Below are 17,637 nucleotides of genomic sequence, written 5' to 3'. Positions count from 1 at the left end.
GACAGTACAATGGCTCTATACACACTGATTTTGGTGCTTCGCCTCAAGTGTTTGTTCCTCCAGACTCTTTTGTGAAGCCTTCCGAATGCGCTATATGCCTTTGCCAGTCTGTGATCGATCTCTTTAACGTAAAGCGATCTCAATCGGAGTCCTCCCCAAAAAAACCGACCCTTGTCCCTTTTTTTGCGTTTGGGTTGGGAGTGGATTTATGTATGACTTCTAAGGAAAGAGAGTCGGGCGGTGAACGCCGCCCAACAAAAAGGCTGACCCAGTTTGTATCCCTTGTAATTACAATCTCCATCAGCCACTGAATATGGAAGGGAAGCATCAGCAATTCCAATGCGAGGGAATTGCACCTCTGTGAAACTTTAAATGGAAATGAAGGCCCTCTTCCTCCCCGAGGAGCGTTTTACGAGGCCAAAGGTGTGGTTCAAGGAAGATCGATTTAGTATTTAAATAAGGAGTAGTTAAATAGGGAGGAACGTGCAAAACACTGTTTGGGATTGGTAGTTTTGTGAGAGATTGAGCCCTGGAAACCTGGGTTTTGTAGTTTGGTGAGAGATTTAGAATCTTAGGCCCGTTACAGACTGCCAAAATAAAGCTGCTTTGGGTCTCTTTGGAGGTATGCTATTTAAATGATGCATGGGTCCTAAGAGTCCGGAGGTTGCGCCAAAGCCACACTCCATTCCTAAGCACCCGAGTGCAGCTTTGGTGCAGCTTCCGGATTCTTGGGGTGCATGCAACATTTAAATAGCATACCTCCAAAGAGACCCAAAGCAGCTTTGTTTTGGCAGTCTGGAACAGGCCTTAGAATCGTAGAGTTGGAAGAGACCCCAAGAAGGGCCCCGATCCAGTCCAACCCCATTCTTCTGCCATGCAGGAACTCTCCATCAAAGCATCCCCATTGACAGATGGGCATCCAGTCTCTGCTTAAAGACCTCCAAAGAAGGAGACTCCGAGGAAGGAGTGTGTTCCTCTGTCAAACAGCCCTTACTACCAGGAGGTTCCTCCTAATGTTGAGGAGGAATCTCTTTTCCTGGAGCTTGCATCCATTGCTCCATTGGGTCCTATTCTCTGGAGCATAGAAAGCAAGCTTGCTCCCTCCTCAATATGGCATCCCTTCAAGTATTTAAACAGGGCTATCATCATATCCCCTCTTAACCTTCTCTTCTCCAGGCTAAACATCCCCAGCTCCCTAAGTCCTTCCTCATAGGGCTTCATGGTTTCCAGACCCTTCACCATTTTAGTCTCCCTCCTTTGGACACATGGCTCCAGTTTCTCAATGTCCTGTTTAAACTGTTTTGCCCAGAACTGGACACAATATTATTCCAAGCCGGTGGGGCCTGACCAAAGCAGAATACAGTGCCACTATGACTTCCCTTCATCTAGACACTTGATACAACCTAAAATCGCATTGGCCTTTTTAGCTGCTGCATCGCACTGTTGGCTCATGTTCAGCTTGTGGTCTACTTGGACTCCTAGATTTCTTTAGCCTCCTCTGCCAGGAAGCTCTGGAAACCTGGGATTTGTAGGGTTCTCTTGTAATAGATTAAGATGACATCCAACGCATGGGATTTGTAGTTTTAGTTCTGCCATGTAGATACATACGCCTTATGCTATTAAAAAAGAGAGGGGGAAATGGGAGCGGCTCCTTTAAGAGCTTCACAGGCGGCGGAAGAAAGGAAGAAAGGGAAGGCCCCCTTTTGGTCCCTTCCCTGCCACCGTCGTGGAGGCGACTTCCTACTTCCGGCGCCGTATAAAAGCCGCTTCCGGTGCTGGTGCCCGGCTCTTCTGTTCCTGACGCTGCCGAGGCCGGAGAATGAGCCTCCCGGGTGAGAGGCGGGAGGGGCGCGTTGCCATGGGAACGGCGGGGCCTACTCTGGGGACCGAAGCCTGCAATTGCGTTGCCATGGAGACGGAGGGGATTTCGGGGCCCTTCTGCCCTTGGGGGCCCCTGGGCATGTGCAGAGTGCCTGCTCGCTCGCCTTGCAGGGCTCAGCCTGGGTTCTCAGCTGCGGGCCTCTCACTGGAGGATGAGGAGGGTGATCCTGAGGATGCGCAGATGGCTATCCAGGCTGAGGCTGCTTTATGGCTGCATGCTAGGGAATTCTGGGAAATGTAGGTTTGGGGGGAAGATGGACCCTCCTCTGTCATGTAATAAAACTACAGTTCCCAGGATTCCCTCGCACTGAGCCAGGGCAGTTAAAGCCGTCTCAAAGTGGAGCATTTCTGCAGTGGGTTTAGGACCTTGGACAGCTTCAGTTGGGATTGTTATATTGATGTGTGTGTCTCTGTGTATATGTATATACATACATACATACATACATATGTGTGTGCGCTTATATAATGTACACACACACATATACACATTTGTCGTTGCGTTCCTGACTTACGGTGATGCAAAGGCGAACCTCCCATTGGGTTCCCTTGGCAAGTTTCTTCAGAGCAGCCTTGCCATCCCCTGAGGCTGAGAGAGTGTGACTTGCCCAAAGTCGCCCATTGGGTAGACATGTCTGAGTGGGGATTCGAACCCGAGTCTGGCCCTGGTCCAATGTGGAAACAGTGCTCTGAGAAGGGTAGCGTGGCCTCAGAGCCTATTCTGGATGCTGGGTTGCATTCTTTAAAGTCTAATAATAATAATGGTAATGATGATAATAATAATTTAAAGCGCTCTCAAGGTGGGTTGCTTCTGCTGTCTTGGACCCGAGTCCTGAGTCTCCGCTACGCAACTGACGTTCTCCCCTCTTTGCCTTTGCTTGGGTTTGACAGGGTTAAGCCTGAAGAAGATCGAAGCCTTCTGCCAAACCCTGAAAGCGGAGCCGCGCTTCCACTTGGCGCAGAATGTGGCGACGTGCGCCGACCCGCTGGAGCTGTGCCTGGAGCGGAGCGTGGTCCAGGATACGCTCCAGGTGTTCCAGCACGCCATCCCCGCCGAAGGGAAGCCCGTCACCAACCAGAAGAACTCAGGTAAGGGGCCGTGCCTTCCCTCCGCGCCAGAGCTTCATAGCGGCTGCATCTGCGCTGCAGACAGAGTTTGGTTTGGCACCACTTGACCTCCCGTGGCTCCATGCGATGGGATCCTGGGAAGTGTCATTCGTTGTGGCGCCACCCAGCATTTGTGGTTGTGTGCCTTTATGGGGTCCCTGAGGTGGATCAATCGGGCGGCTTTCTGGGGCTGAGAGCGTGTGGCTCACCCAGCGTCACCCGGTGGGTTTCCGTGCCTGAGCTGTTTTCTCAATGCTTGCGTTTTATTATGTTGCCCTTTCCGCCTCTCTTCCGCGGTGCTTTGCCGCTTCAGGACGCTGCTGGATCTTCTCCTGCCTGAACGCCATGCGCCTTCCCTTCATCAAGAAATTCAACATCGAGGAGTTTGAGTTCAGCCAGTCTTACCTCTTCTTCTGGGATAAGGTTTGTGCGTGGAATCCTTCCTTCTAACACAGGAGGCTATTGTTACTGTTAGTGGTGGCGGCACCCGTACTTTCTTTCACAGAACCGTAACATCTTAGAGCTGGAGGAGGCCTCAAGGGCCACCGTGCCAGAAAGATGCCCACCCAACCTCTGTTTAAAGGCCTCCAAAGGAGGAGAGTCCAACAGATATCGTTAGGCGTGTGTTTCTCTGCTGTTTATCGTTTGCACAAATTACAATGCAAATCACCGTTGGCAGAACTGTACTGCTAGGAATGGTGTGGAAAGAGGATGTGAGCGGAAGAGGGATTGCAGGGCGGGTGTGTGTAATCTTCTCTCGTAATAACAAAATTTGCTAATGGAGTGATAGGATTGGCAGAAGAAAATGACTTCCTTGCCTAGGCTGTAATTCATTTTTGGAATTTGCTGCCACAAGGGCGACCAAAATGGCAGAACCAAGCCCTGGGAGCTGGGCATGTTTAGCCTGGAGAAGCGGAAGGTTAAGAAGCGCTATGAGAGCCATGTTTAAATATCTGGAAGGATTCTGAGGATAGAGAAAGCTTGCTTTCTGCTGCTCCAGAGGCTATTACACAAAGCAATGGGTTGAAGTTATAGGAAAGGAGATTCCACCTCAATACTAGGAAGCACTTCTGTTCCATGGTGGAAAACGCTTACATCTCCAGAGTGTGTCGGAGTCTCTATTTGGAGGCTTTTCATCAGAGGCTGGATGGCCATCTGACTCATGGGTGCTTGGGTTGTGTCTTCCTGCCCGGCAGAATGGGGTTGGACTGGATGGACTTGTGGTCTCTTCCAAATGATTCTGTGGTCAAGGTTGGTAGCTAAAGCTGGCTTGAAGAAAGGGCTAGCCATGGAGGAGGAGCGGTCAGTCAACAGCTGTAGCCAGACTCAAACATGCACAGGTGCACACAGATGTCTGGAGGCAGCTTGCCCCTGAACCAAAGTCATCCTCTGAACCAAAGCAATCCCTCCAAGCTGTTTTCAGCCTAGGAAATGCCTTCTTCTTGAAGAAGGAAGTGAACAGGAAATGTCACAAGATCCATGTTTGTTGCAAAGAAGAGTGAAGGGCCAATGTAGGGATAGCCCTGCGTCAAGGTGAAGCCCAGCTGAGGCTCCACTGACCACGCTTTTGGGCTTGTGACCGACCGGCTTTTCCTCCCAGGTGGAGCGCTGTTACTACTTCTTGGACGCCTTCGTGAAGACGGCGAAGGATGAGCCCGTGGAAGGCCGGCTAGTCCAGTTCCTCTTAGCCAATCCCTCCAATGATGGCGGACAGTGGGACATGCTGGTCAACCTGATTGGTAAGAAGACCAAAGGCAAAGCAAAATGCCTTTGGTGTTGGTTTGCGTTTGGTCGGGGTGGAAGAAGGGGAGCGAGGCTTCAAACCCATAAAGCTTAAGCAATTTAGAATTGCATCTGAGGGCAGTTTGGAACTAAAGCATTGCAAGTAGTGTAGTTACCTGTGAGCAAAGTTCCTTTCCTCTACTAATGACAGCAAAACGCGAGTTGTGCTTCCAACACCTTCTACGAGGAACTCAGTGCTGTCAGCATGGATTGGCAAGGATGCTTCAAGGTTTCAGGCAGGGCTTTTGGCCAACTCATAAGAGTAGATGCTGCCGAGGATTGAATCCAGGCCTTTCAGACAAAAGGAGAGAGGAATAAAGTGGCACTGGGAATATTTTGTCACGCCAAGGCGCTCCAGGTTGATCTTGAATGACGTGTCCTTCATCTTAAATCGTCTCTGGGTGTGCAGAGGGCAGAACGCTCTTTCCTTTAATCGCCGATTCCAGACAGTAACAAACGCGTGTTTCTTGGCAGAGAAGCACGGCGTTATTCCCAAGAAGCTCTTCCCAGAATCCTTCACCACCGAGGCTTCCAGACGGATGAATGAGATTCTCAACTACAAGGTAACTGAGGTCTTTGGGATCAGTGGGGTTTGCTCCTGCGTATCCCTGAGTAGGGATAGTGATTATTTTCGTCAATGGGTGCAAGGATGAATAACTAAGGCAGTTTCCTTCCCACTGTAAGAGAAAATGAAATTTTCTCTGCAGTTTTCTTCTTACTCTTACTGCTCTACTATTCCTTCCAGCAGGGTTTCCTGACCTTTGGGAAACCTGTTTTCTGGCCTGGAAAAGAAATAGTTCTAAATATTCTTTCCATGCCTATCACCGAGTAATACAGTCACAGCCACGCTCACCATAAGTAAGCCCCCATTGCAAACAGATGTGTACGATTTGAGTGTAACCCTTCCAGCGCTCTTTAGAACAACGCGTCTCTTCTACCTGGTGACCTCTCTGTTTTCTGCACAGATGCGGGAATACTGCCACCGGCTACGAAACATGGTGGAGACCGAATGCAATGAGGATGAGCTGTCTGCGGCCAAGGATGCCATGATCGAAGAGGTGAGGTGCAGATTTGGTACACAAAAGGCAGCTTACACATCAAAAAGGTTACCATTAAAAACACAAAGGCGGAATTTAAAGTGAATTAAACTATTAGCTACCTTTTAAAACATAGGCTGCTGCCACACTACAGAATTTAATGCAGTTTGGCACTGCTTTTACCCATCATGGCACCATCTTAGTTCATTATAGCACCAGCGCTCTCTGACAGAGAAAGCTAAAAATTCCAGACTTCCATAGCATTGAGCGTGGCAGTTAAAGTGATGTCAAACCGGATTATTTGTGTCGTGCGGATCCAGCCACGGTCTCGGAGTGAGATTTCCACGCTAGAGGGCAGTAAAGATCAATGCAGGAGCACATATCAGAAGTTTCATCTCCTTTCTGCTTAGCCTCAAAAGTGCTACTGGACTCCTTCACATCCTTTTCTATTGCATCACTCTCCTTGCAATCCCCTATTTTTTAAAGCTAGAGATCAGCTTGTGGTTCTTTGCACACTTGCGCTACACAAGCACAGTGAGGCAGTCCATTCAGGCCCACAAGCTTTCTGCCCCAAGTTACCAGAGCTGACTTCTGCAGCCAGGTCAAAGTGAGGACTGGGGACTGACCAGGTTCCTCCTTGTGTTTTTCTCTTGTTGTCTCATGGCAGGTGTTCAGAGTGGTCACCATCTGCCTTGGGAGCCCTCCAAAGACCTTCACCTGGGAATATTATGACAAAGAGAAGACCTACCACAAAATCGGGCCCATCTCGCCACTGGACTTTTACAGGGAACACGTCAAGCCCGTCTTTGACATGGAAAGCAAGGTTAGGCATTGCAGTGAGCGAAGGCAGCCCAAAAGGCTCCTTTTCCACCAAGGTGAAACTTCTCCAGTTTCTTCATCCTGTTCTTGTCAAACATATCTTCTATGGCCTTCTCCTTGTTGGGGCTGCTCTCCCTGTTTAGCGTGGTCCAAAGCTGCAGTACAATTGAACACTTGATATTCCTCAAACTTGGCAACTTCTCAGTGGGGAAGCAAGGATATCTTGAGAAAGCAACATTCAGGAGCAGTCTACATCCAGATGCTGGGAGCAAATGGGAAACGGCCACCTACTCCAATCCATACCCCACTCATGACTCTCCCAAGCTAACTGTTAATGTTTGGGATGGTGATGCGGCAGAAAGATGGGGGAATGACCCTTTCAAATTTAGCCTGTGTTCTCCTTTTTGATTCACAGGTTTGCCTGGTGAATGATCCTCGGCCCAAGAATGAATACAACAGATTGTACACAGTGGAGTACCTGGGGAACATGGTTGGCGGGAGGAAGACCCTTTACAACAACCAGCCCATTGAACTCCTCAAGAAAGTGGCAGCAGCGTCCATTCGCGATGGAGAGGTGCGGCCTTTTCCCTGCTCCTCTTTTCCATCCCCACTTTTCCCCACAATGGCCCCTGCTTGCTGTCAGAGAGAGTCTTGACCTCTGGTCTCAATTTCACTCTCCTTAGGCAGTTTGGTTTGGCTGCGATGTCGGAAAACACTTCAACAGCAAGCTGGGCATCAACGACGTCAACATGTAAGTTGTGGGCAGAGCTTGGGAAAGATCCTCTCTCTCCAGAACATCACTAGTGATCTTGCCAGCTCAAGGATTCTGAGAACTGCAGTCCAAAAAAGACTCTGGCCAAGGGTGGGAAGGTATTGGGGTTTAACAGAAGTTGTTGGGGAGCTGCATTCAAAAGGCGAAAGGATGGGAGGGCTTCATCCTGTGGAAGCCTAGAATTTGTAGTTAGGTGAGGTGCTTAGAATACTCTGCAAGGTCTCTCTAGTGCTGTAATTCGCAGTCTTTGCACTGAATGTTTCTTTTGTGTGCTCTCCATTAGATTTAATCACGAGCTGGTCTTCGGGGTGTCGGTCAGGACCCTTAAGAAAGACGAGCGCCTCATCTTTGGCGATTCCATGATGACCCACGCCATGGTCCTGACAGCCTTCAGTGAGGAGGTAAGCTTCTGCCACGTGGGGAGAAGAGTCTTTCCCTGCCCTGGAAATAGTTGGTACCGGAAAAGTTCCATCTCCTTGAGATCCATAAGCCACAGCCAGGTGGAGAAAAAAAACAGGCATTTAGAGTGAAAGCGTTTTGCATGGCAAGGGTCTGGACTAGGTGGCCCTTGGGGTCCCTTCCAGCTCTGAGGTGTTATGATTCTGTGAGGTTAAGAATTTGTTCTGATGCTAACTGAACAAAGCTCACTGTCTATCCTCTAAAATAAAGGCAGTAGTGAGGGATAATGGGAGCTGCAACACTGGAGGGCTTCAGGATTCTCACACTGGTTCTACAAGAATAGTCTGTCAGAGCGAGAACGCTCCAAGCCTCCTCCTCCTTCATGAATGCTCTTTATTTGGTTAAAATCAGCAACCGCCCCTATAATGCACTTCCTTCAGACGTTGTATATCCAGAGGCTGTGGAAGAGTTACATTTTTCTGGACTTCAGGTTCCAGAACCCCCCAACTAGCATGGCCATTGAAGATGCTGGGAGTTGTTAAAAGAAAATGATATTTACATGGTAGGCATCTATCCATCCCTACCACTATTGCCCTCATTTTGTCCCTCTAGCAATACTTAACCACAGCCAGACACTCAAACAGAGTGAAAAGGAACCCCAGCTAAACCCATCAGTCACAAAACTTAATGTCATTTGAAGCTGCTGTCCCTAACCTGAGTGCAACAGACTCAATCCACTGAGAGGTGGGTTGTCAAAACATCTGGAGGTGCTTCATCCTCAAATTAAACATGGAAAGATTTAAAAGCTCAATGATTTCTTAAAAGCAGATCCACAACATCCCTTAGAGGCCGGTATTAAACTGTGATTGTTCTTCTCTAAATACCTGTTATTCAAACAGATTTCCTTCCTTTCCTACAACTGCACTTTAATTTTCTCTCCCTGAAAGAGACATTTTAATCCTTGGCAGCATTCAAACAAACATGAAGGTTGTTTGATCCAGTTTAAGAGCTTGAAAATAATTCCATGCAGACTTTCAGAGGTTCCCACCCACCTGCCTACGACCAGCTTGCCTTAGTTTGGACCCGAGTGAAACTCTGGCTAAACTAAAAATGCTGTCGATGGCTGCCATCGCTCAGAGACCCACAATTGAAATGGTCCAGGGAATGCTTCCAGGCAATTTAGGCAGCTGAATTTGTAACATCCTCATGCAAAGTGTTGCCTTAACATTTGATATTCTTACATAGAGGTTAGACTATATGGCCCTTGGGGTCCCTTCCAACTCTACAGTTCTGTGATCTCTGTTCTAAATGCTTTTTAATTTCTCCCCTGGAAGTGCGCAGCCCAAGTGTAAGTCTGCATTCCTTGGTGAGATTTTCCTCACTGTACACCCCCCCCCTCTTCATTTTCCCTTTCTAGGAAGACAAGGAGGGTTGCTTTGAAAAATGGCGCGTGGAGAATTCCTGGGGCGAAGACCGTGGGAATAAAGGTAAGATATGTAGCTGGTTGGGCAGGGAGCAAAACCTGTGTTTGCGGCACCCGCTTCAAAATGAGGTTTTTTGTGTGTGGCGAAATGCTTGCAAAACATGGACCCTGGTTTGGAGCGGATCCAACATTTGGGGTTCATGGTGAACAAAGTTCTCTGTGTGCCCTTGCAGCCAACCGGTTGGCCATTGACACGGAGCTGAGTTATGTGCCTCTCTGTCCTGGTTAATTACTCCAGGGTCATAAGGCGGAGATTAGAAAATTCCTGGATGGGGTTTTATTGCAGAGCCAAGGAAGGAGGAGAGTAAGTACACACACATACTCTTTCCCACACTCGGTACTCACTTACTGCCTTGCCTTCCTTATGATCCTGATGTAATCTCATTTTGTGTGAGAAACGTTCATTAGCCTTTCTGCAAAACAGAGGGCGAAATGCTTGTTCTTGCACCTTTCAGAGCCAGAGCAGAGGGCCGTTACAGTCCACCAAAACCCAAAGGGTGCAATGGTTCCCACCTCTGCCATACGCTGAAAAACCAGCAACCTTCCAAATGTTGTTGGCCATATTAGCTGGGCTGGCAGGAGTTAAAATCCCAACAATTCTGGTCCTGGCAATATGGACAGTGTTGAGGAGACCAGATATTTCACTTGGTATCTTTTCTTTAAAAGCAGCGCTTTTGCTGTGACAAGACATCAAATGCCTTAAATTTCTTGCATAAGCAGTTCCTTGCTCTGGAGTTACTAGTAAATTGGGTTTGCATTTTGCAAACAACAGACTTCCATGCGCGGATGGTTCGGGGCGTAAAAGGTTGAATCCCGGCACACACTCGGGGACCTCAATTGTGCGTAATGCTGGCAGTTGCCTTTCCTCCTCCACTCCGAGTTTCTTATGAGATTCAGCAGAGCCGGTTTATTTGCTCTGGGATGGAGAGTCAGCGGATGTTCAGAGCTCACATTCTGTGGTTTGAGGGTCAGATTCACTTATTTTCTTAGTATCATTATCTTCCATTTTCCAAGCAGTAGCCTGGATGTTATGTGCTAGATAATCGTGTCCCCAGTTTCAGCTTTTGGTCTGGTGTTCTTTGTTGTGGTGTGCCTTCAAATCATTTCCGACTTACAGCAACCCTATCACGGGGTTTACTTGGCAAGATTGGTTCTGAGATGGTTTGCCCTTCCCTTCCTCTGTGGCTGTGACTTGCTCCAAGGCTTCCAGTGGGTTTCTGTGGCCGAGAAAGGATTTGAACCCTGGTTTCCTGAAGTTTTAGTCCGATACTCAAACCACGGCACTATGCTAGCTCTAGGGTTATCCAGAGGTTTGTAATGGGCCTTTTTCCGAGGCTCAGAGGTTCTCCATGACCAAATAACTTCCGTCTCCCAGAGTCCAGTCCAACATTTGAACGCTACACCACACTGGCTCTCAGTTATTTTATGCCTTTGACTTGGCTCCAAGTTATGGCAATTGTATCTTATGATTTTCTTTGCAAGGTTCCTTCTGAGGTTTGCTATCGCTTGCCTCTGAGGCTGGGAGAGTCTGGCTTGCACAAGGGAAACCCAGTGGGCTCCTGTGGCTGAGCAAGGATTTGAACCTGGTCTCCTAGAGTCACAGTCCAACACTACACCACACAGGGACTGTGGAAGTAGCCCCATGGTTTTCCACTCCCACCTGTGAAGAAAAATGTTGTTAAAAAGCTATGTCCCTCCCTGTGTCACAAAATCTCAGGGCAGCATAAACAAGACAGACAACCCAAAACAATTCCGAATTTAAAACAGTGCAGTCATTTAAACAGATTAAAGGGACATTAAACAGATCACCAACTCACAACAGCAGAAAAGGCAAATGCAGTTAAAACCCATTAAACCCACGTTTGCTCCCAGGCATCACCTACATCTCCAAGGCTTGAGAATTTGTGTAACACCCGCTTTATCCTGAAAGGAGGCAGAGGACACGGGGGGCACAAATGGGGCAGGGGCGCAGGTAGGTTTCTCCCCATCCTTTCCTGCCACACATGGAAAAGGCTGCCTCTGGGCCAGTACTCCACTATTTTTAGTTCTTGGTTTATCCGTCTGTTTTATTGGAGTGCTAAAAATCCCAAGTTGCTTTGGCAGCAAAAACACTCTCACACGCTCGCACACGCATAAAAAAAACAAAACCCACACAGCACCCCTGCTGTTAACCACAAAAGACAAGTCTGAACCACATCAGGCTTTGGGAGTTTAAAAATAGCCGGGCAAAAGGCTCACCGGATTACAGGCATTCCTCAAAGTTTACCTTGTCCAGCCTGCCAAGGCTAAAGTCGATTCCTTGAGCGCCTCACTTAGCGGCTTGATGTTTTTGTATTATAACATCCAGAGGCTGAGAGGCGCTTCTGTGGTGGATGGGACCTAGAGGCGTTTCTCCTTTCAGTGCTGCAACTCTGCTCCTGAACAGGTGAAGAATTTGGTGGCTGAGCAAGGATTCAAACCCTGGTCAGGGCAGCTTTGCTTCCATATACGCTTTTGGAGCACAGATGGGAAAATGGAGCAACCCTTTTGTTTAAGGAAGAGGTGAAGAATGAGTGTTAGACTAGGGGTGCATCTATACTGTAGAAATAGTGCAGTTTGGCACCACTTTAACTGCCATCGCACACTCTCGGCCCCAGAGGGATGCAAGGGCAAATCCCGTCTGAACAAATTCTGCCACAAAAAACCCATGATAGGTTCACTTTACAATTGCCACAAGTTGGAAATGACTTGAAGGCACACAGCAACAACAAAATCCTAAACACAGTGTGCTACTTTAATCTTAGGCATTTGTACTTGTATTTCTTTTTATCTCCTTAGCCGCCTTGAGTCCCAGCTTTGGGGAAGGGGCAGGGTATAAGGAAAGCAGACAGAGAGCGATAAATAGAGCAATGGGTGTTATCCGGGAGCTGCGACCCAGCGTCCTGCGGGATGGATATCTGCATCCCAGAGTCCTCGCTTCCAGGATAAGATTTCAGGGCGGCTTTGCTTCCATACAACCTTTTGGAGCGCCACTGGGAAAGTGGAGCAGCGGTTTGGCAACCCTTTTGTTTAAGGAAGAGGTGAAGAATGAGGATGTTAGATTTGGAAAGGAGGCCCGGGGTGGAGAGTTTGAAATAACAAGCCCAACGTCAGCCCTCAAAGAGGGTCGAGAGGGCCGCCTGAAACAACAAAGGCGAGATTAGACTTGGGAGGGCGACAAGTTGCGGAGGAAACGCTGCTCCCTTTTGGCACCAGGAGGTCCAGCTTCTCGGCCCCATCACAGATTTCACCACTTAGCACTGCGACTCCTGTCCTGAAAGCGAAGGCTGGCGCCTCAGCCAGAATTCCTTCCTTTAACCTTTATCCTTTCCAGATTTGTAGCAGGCTGCCGGGTTTGATTCCCATTCGGCCATAAAACCCACTGCGGGACCTTGGGCAAATCACACACTCTCAGCCTCAGGGGAATGCAATGGCAAGCCTCCTCTGACCAAACAGTGCCAAGAAAACCCCATGATAGGTTCGCCTTAGGATTGCCATAAGTTGGAAACAGCTTCAAGGCACACAACACACATATGCACTCCAAACCTGGAGATTTGGACACATTCTTTTCCTCTTTCCTGGAATTGAATGCATACAAACATACACTTTGGTGAATTTGCACCCGCGTCTCCCATCTGGGGATGGCCCATGAAGACTGGAGACTTGGGGCCGGGTCCTAAGATGCTCCAATGCTGAGGAAATTGCACACAAAAAGTATATTCTGGGATTATCAAGATGTCTTTTTAGGGTGCTCTCCACACACTTCCGCACACTTGCAGACTACCTGACTGAGCTCTGCCCTCTTCTTTGTATCAGTTCTTCTTTTGTTTTAGCTTTTGCTGCGCACAAAGGTATGGTCCCTCAAACTCCGATGGTTGCCCACTTGTTTCCCTCATTCCCAGGCTGCCTCTAACCGAATCCCTCGTTCCCAGGTTACCTCATCATGACGGACGAGTGGTTCTCGGAGTACGTCTACGAAGTGGTGGTGGACCAGAAGCACGTACCGGAGGAGGTCCTGGCGGTCATGCACCAGGAGCCCATCGTCCTGCCAGCCTGGGACCCCATGGGCGCTCTGGCCAAGTGAACTCTGTGGGAAAAGGGATTGGGGGGTTTGCCCACCCCTCCGGCTCCTTCTGCTCAACCTTGAAGCAAGCGTAGTATGTGTGTGTGTGTGAAGGGTGGGGGGGAGCCGGAGAAACCGGGAGCCGAAATCCCGCGGCCACGATGCCCACGCTTCAGGTGCCAGGATGGAAGAGTGGGAGTCCGTGGCTCTTTGGAAAGAACGGTGCTTCTACAGAGGTGGAGCGACTGATTCATGTATGCTTTGTAGTATGATCCATCGTTCTTTTTTTATCAAAAAAGAAACCCTGGTTTTAAATGCTCTTATTAGCCCTCTTGTTTTTAAAACTCCTTCCGAATTAATTCTTCTGAGCAAACTTTGAGTAGAAAAAAAAAAGGGGGGGGCATAAAAATGAAGTGAATAGCTCTTTCTTGGGATGGTTTTCTGTTACAATCCTGGGCTGGATTGCTGAGCTGCTAGGCACATTTTCCTTGCAAAATAAGGAATAACCCTAGGGCTGATGCTGTCTGTTTCTCATCCACAAATTTCTGTCTGTCTTACTTTGGTTTTTCCCATCTGAAGAATGATTCGAATTCACAGCCTTTTGCCTTGAAACACACTACACTCGTCTCTTTCTCTGTTTCTCTTTCTCTGTTTCTCTTTCTCTCTCATTCACTCCCCCGCACCTTTCAGTGAGGCTTAGGAGAACAACTTCCAAATGGATTTTGAGGCTCAGTTCAAGAATGTCCAATTCCCTCCTGAAATGTTTTTTTAAAAAGCAAAAAAAATCCTAATAACTGCATTTTATCAGAATGCTGTTGACAACTTACATGGTGCTAATGAAGCGTTTGAATTAAATATACCTGGCTTGAATGAGATTTCGTGTCCCGTGGTGGTCTGTTTTCGGCCTGTAATGTGTTGAATGTGGAGGGAATGCTCTCAGCTGAGAAATCCAAGCTGCCTTTGCTTTGCCTGCCAATCTCTGTGCTTTGTCTCCCTCAACCCTTCTTTGTATAATTTGGCTTCTAGACTCCTGAATGATCTTGGTTGCCACCTTATATGCCAGTATCCTCCTTCAGCTGTGGTGCCCTGGACCTGGTATCAAATAGATGTCCTGTGAAACCCATCCTGATACCTAGGCATTGGAAACTGGGTACAGTGCCAGGTCAGTACACTTTTAGGACAAACTCGTAAAATGATGGGAGTCTGAGAAATTCATTCATCTTAGAATATTCCTGGAGAAGGGAGAGAATGGCTGCATTCAAGGTACCCCAAAACCTATCTAGTTCAATCTGCTGTCAGTACAGGAAATGCACAGGCAAAGCATCCCAGAGAGGTGTTTTAAAACGAAGGAGTCTGTGCCACCTTCCAATCTATTCCACTGCTGAGCAGCCCTTGCCATGAAGTCCTTCCAAATGTTTAGTAAGAAACTCCTTTCTTGTAATTTGAATCCATCGGTTTGTCTTTTAGTCTCTGGAGTAGGAGAAAACAAGCCGTCTCCATCCTCCATAGGGCATCCATTCAGATGTTTAAGGTTGGCCATCATATCACAGAAGCCAACATGATGTAGGGGACTGGATTCTGAAAGAGGGTTCAAATCCCGCTTGGTCTTGGAAACTGACAGGGTGGCCTTGGGCAAGACACACTCTCTCACCCTCAGGGCAAGGCAATGGCAAACTTGCTTTGTAGAAGTCCTGCCAGGAATACTAGGAGAAGCAATGTGGTACAGTGGCTTGAGTGTTGGACTAGGACAGTGGGAGACCTGAGTTGCTTGGTCTGGAAGGCCACCGAGTGACTTTGAGCAAGTCACACACTCTCATCCTCGAAGACAATGGCAGACCTCTCTGAACAAATGTGGCCAAGAAAACCCTGTAATAGGGTCAGAAGAAACATGGAAGACACCTCACATCACTTCTCAGTCCTCAAGCTAAACATACCCAGATCCTTCAATTGTTCCTCTTAGGGATGGTTTCCCTTCTCTGGACACATTTCAGATCATCCGTATCCTCCTTGAACTGTGGTGCCAAGAACTGGACCCAGGATTCCTGGTAAGGTCTAACCAAAGCAGAAGGAAGAGTTCTCCTTTCCTCGATCTGGACGCTACCCTCCTGTTGATGCAGCCCAAAATTGCATTGGCCATTGTTTCCGCCACATTGCACGGTTGGCTCATGTTTGCCTTGTGGTCTACCAAAACCTCTTGATTCTTTGCACATGTCCTGCTGTCAGGCCAGCTGTTAACCTGCTTTGTGTTTGTGTGTTTGATTCCCCTGAAAGTAGTACCTTACATTTATCCCTGATGGAATTCAATTTGTTAGCTTTGGCCTAGTTCTGCAATCCTTGACGGTCGCCGCGAGGTCAGGCGATGGGACTGAGTGGGTTTTACTCCAAATTGCTCCGTGATTCTGCCTAGCCAAACAAGGCTGTGCCACAACTATGAAACAACTCAAGTCTATATTTAAAGTCCTTTCCGATACACTGCGGTTCCCATCCTGAGCCTTCTCTGGATCCTGCTGCTTGTTTTTATAGAGTTTTAAAGTGTAAATACTTTAACCCATTAAATGCTTTTAAATGTCCCCTTGCAAGAATTGCCCCCCAGTGCTAAAATTACGTGAAGAAGAGGCAGGGTTTATTATGAGCATCCCCTTACTTCAACCATATAAGAAGTCCAAAGGACAATACCCAAGAGATTCCTTTCCCCAAGCCACCGTTTTGCATGACTGCGGAGTCAAAAATGACAGAGCCAGCCTCAATGAGATGAACTGACTTCAGAGACTGGCACTGTCTCTGAAGTGTGAAGGGCACTGAAGGATGAACCAGAGTTGGCAAAATTTACACAATGACGAAAGGCGGGATGTGGTTCTAGTGAAACTTTGCAGCTGTGGTTCAAAAGAAGTGCTGGATGCAGTTGTGACCCAACATATTTGGATCCAAAGCAGGTCGACAGCTTTTCATGAAGGCGTCTTCCTTGATGGAGCCATCAGGTACTTGACCTCAATAACAGATGCTTCATTTTTAAGGTTATGAACATTGAGAGGCAACCGTAGTTGTTGCATGTTCTCTTTTTCTCACCCGTTTCAAGAAATGGCTTCATCCTTGTTCCAAGCCAATGTTGCCAACTGTGCAAAAATCTATTTCCCACTACGCATTTAATTTTTGTACTGCACCTAATTTGTCCATTAGAGGAATACCTGGAAGAGAGGAGGGGAGGTATTGAAGCAACGTCGTCCTTTCTTCTTTCAACCCTCTCCTCACCCCTTGAGGCACGTGGAGTGAATTAACTCCTTGCTTTATCTTTCGTTCTTGTTCCGAATGGCCTTCGAGTCGATAAATATGAAATAAAACTAGCGCACGATGCTCATCCTCTCCCAAACGGAGGGAAGGTGGACTGTACGTCTCACAAGGAATGCAGTCCCAGAGCAGAACCCGAGGTGGCAGCAGTCTCTCTCTTCCCAAGAAATGGCAATATAGTGAAGAATATAGACTATCCTAAGGGAGATGGGTTGGCAGGGAGAAAGCATTTTCTCAGGTCTTTTGCTGTCCATCCCAGCAGATATGGTCCTTCCTCCTGGCCTGTTCCCCCCCATGAGCATCATATTGGGCAGAGGAGACTTGCCTTTTTCCCTTTCCTCCCTTTGCTGTTTCTAATTTTCTTCTCTCTCTTTCTCTCTCCTTTATTTTCCCTGACTTGGGATGCTCACGTTTCCAAGTTGTTCCTTGTTGCTTTTAAAGAACTGTCTTCTTTGGGGTTCTTTCCTCCCTCATCTTGGATGATTAGAAAGCAGCCTGGTGATCATAGGAGCAGGGTAAGCCTTTGGTGAAGCCCGTGGGACTACAAGTCTCATCATCCCCAGGCTGAGGTTTTACCCTGTTCTTTTGCTTTATGGGTGAGAGATGGGATTTAGGAATAAGAGAGGTGAGTTAGAAGCCAGGATTTGGATATGTTAAATGTTCTTTAACTGTACGGTGAGTAATCTTTAGCTGTACAACGAACTTCTGTTCAATAAGGTGGAAGAATTCAAAGACGTAGCCACGTTTGTCTGGAATATCAGTCTGCAAAGGGATCTTGTAGCCCTTTGAGACTTAGCTGAGAAAGAAGCTGGTAGCATAAAACTGTTGTAGGTTTAATTTACTTATTTAATCTGCTTCATCAAGCTACTTGCATCTGATGAAGTAGACTTAGTCTATGAAAGCTCATGCTACCAATTTCTTTTTCTCAGTCTCAAAAGGGCTATCAATCAATCGTTTTTGTTCCTCTAAGATGGCTATGGAAAGGTTATTGGGA

At 47.7% G+C, this 17,637-nt stretch overlaps 1 protein-coding gene across 2 annotated transcripts; it reads left to right on the top strand.

The window, feature by feature from the left end:
• The first annotated feature begins 1,752 nt into the window (after positions 1-1,752).
• Positions 1,753-14,231, top strand: BLMH (bleomycin hydrolase). Of its 2 annotated transcripts, none has more exons than XM_089484190.1 (12): positions 1,753-1,832; positions 2,770-2,967; positions 3,299-3,408; positions 4,586-4,724; positions 5,242-5,330; positions 5,733-5,825; positions 6,472-6,627; positions 7,039-7,197; positions 7,307-7,374; positions 7,679-7,796; positions 9,212-9,281; positions 13,228-14,231. In XM_089484190.1, the coding sequence occupies exons 1-12, from the start codon at positions 1,820-1,822 to the stop codon at positions 13,377-13,379; spliced, it is 1,365 nt and encodes a 454-aa protein (XP_089340316.1). In that variant the 5' UTR covers positions 1,753-1,819; the 3' UTR covers positions 13,380-14,231. The 2 variants fall into 2 exon arrangements, with proteins under 2 accessions (XP_089340316.1, XP_089340315.1); XM_089484189.1 differs by lacking the exon at positions 1,753-1,832 and adding an exon at positions 1,968-2,118.
• The last annotated feature ends 3,406 nt before the right edge of the window (positions 14,232-17,637 follow it).

The sequence above is a fragment of the Sceloporus occidentalis genome, unplaced genomic scaffold (assembly GCF_023333645.1).
Source record: "Sceloporus occidentalis isolate IW3139 unplaced genomic scaffold, rSceOcc1.0.p SCAF_21, whole genome shotgun sequence".
NCBI classification, from domain to species: Eukaryota; Metazoa; Chordata; class Lepidosauria; order Squamata; family Phrynosomatidae; genus Sceloporus; species Sceloporus occidentalis.
This window is presented reverse-complemented; position numbering and strand designations above follow the sequence as displayed.

Excerpts from the sequence above, each read along its gene's own strand:
- BLMH (XM_089484189.1), top strand. The coding sequence starts at position 2,034 with ATGAGGAGGGTGATCCTGAGGATGCGCAGATGGCTATCCAGGCTGAGG. Across the intron at positions 2,119-2,769 it reads GCTAGGGAATTCTGGGAAAT|GGTTAAGCCTGAAGAAGATC; the intron begins GTAGGTTTGGGG and ends TGGGTTTGACAG. Across the intron at positions 5,331-5,732 it reads ATGAGATTCTCAACTACAAG|ATGCGGGAATACTGCCACCG; the intron begins GTAACTGAGGTC and ends TTTTCTGCACAG.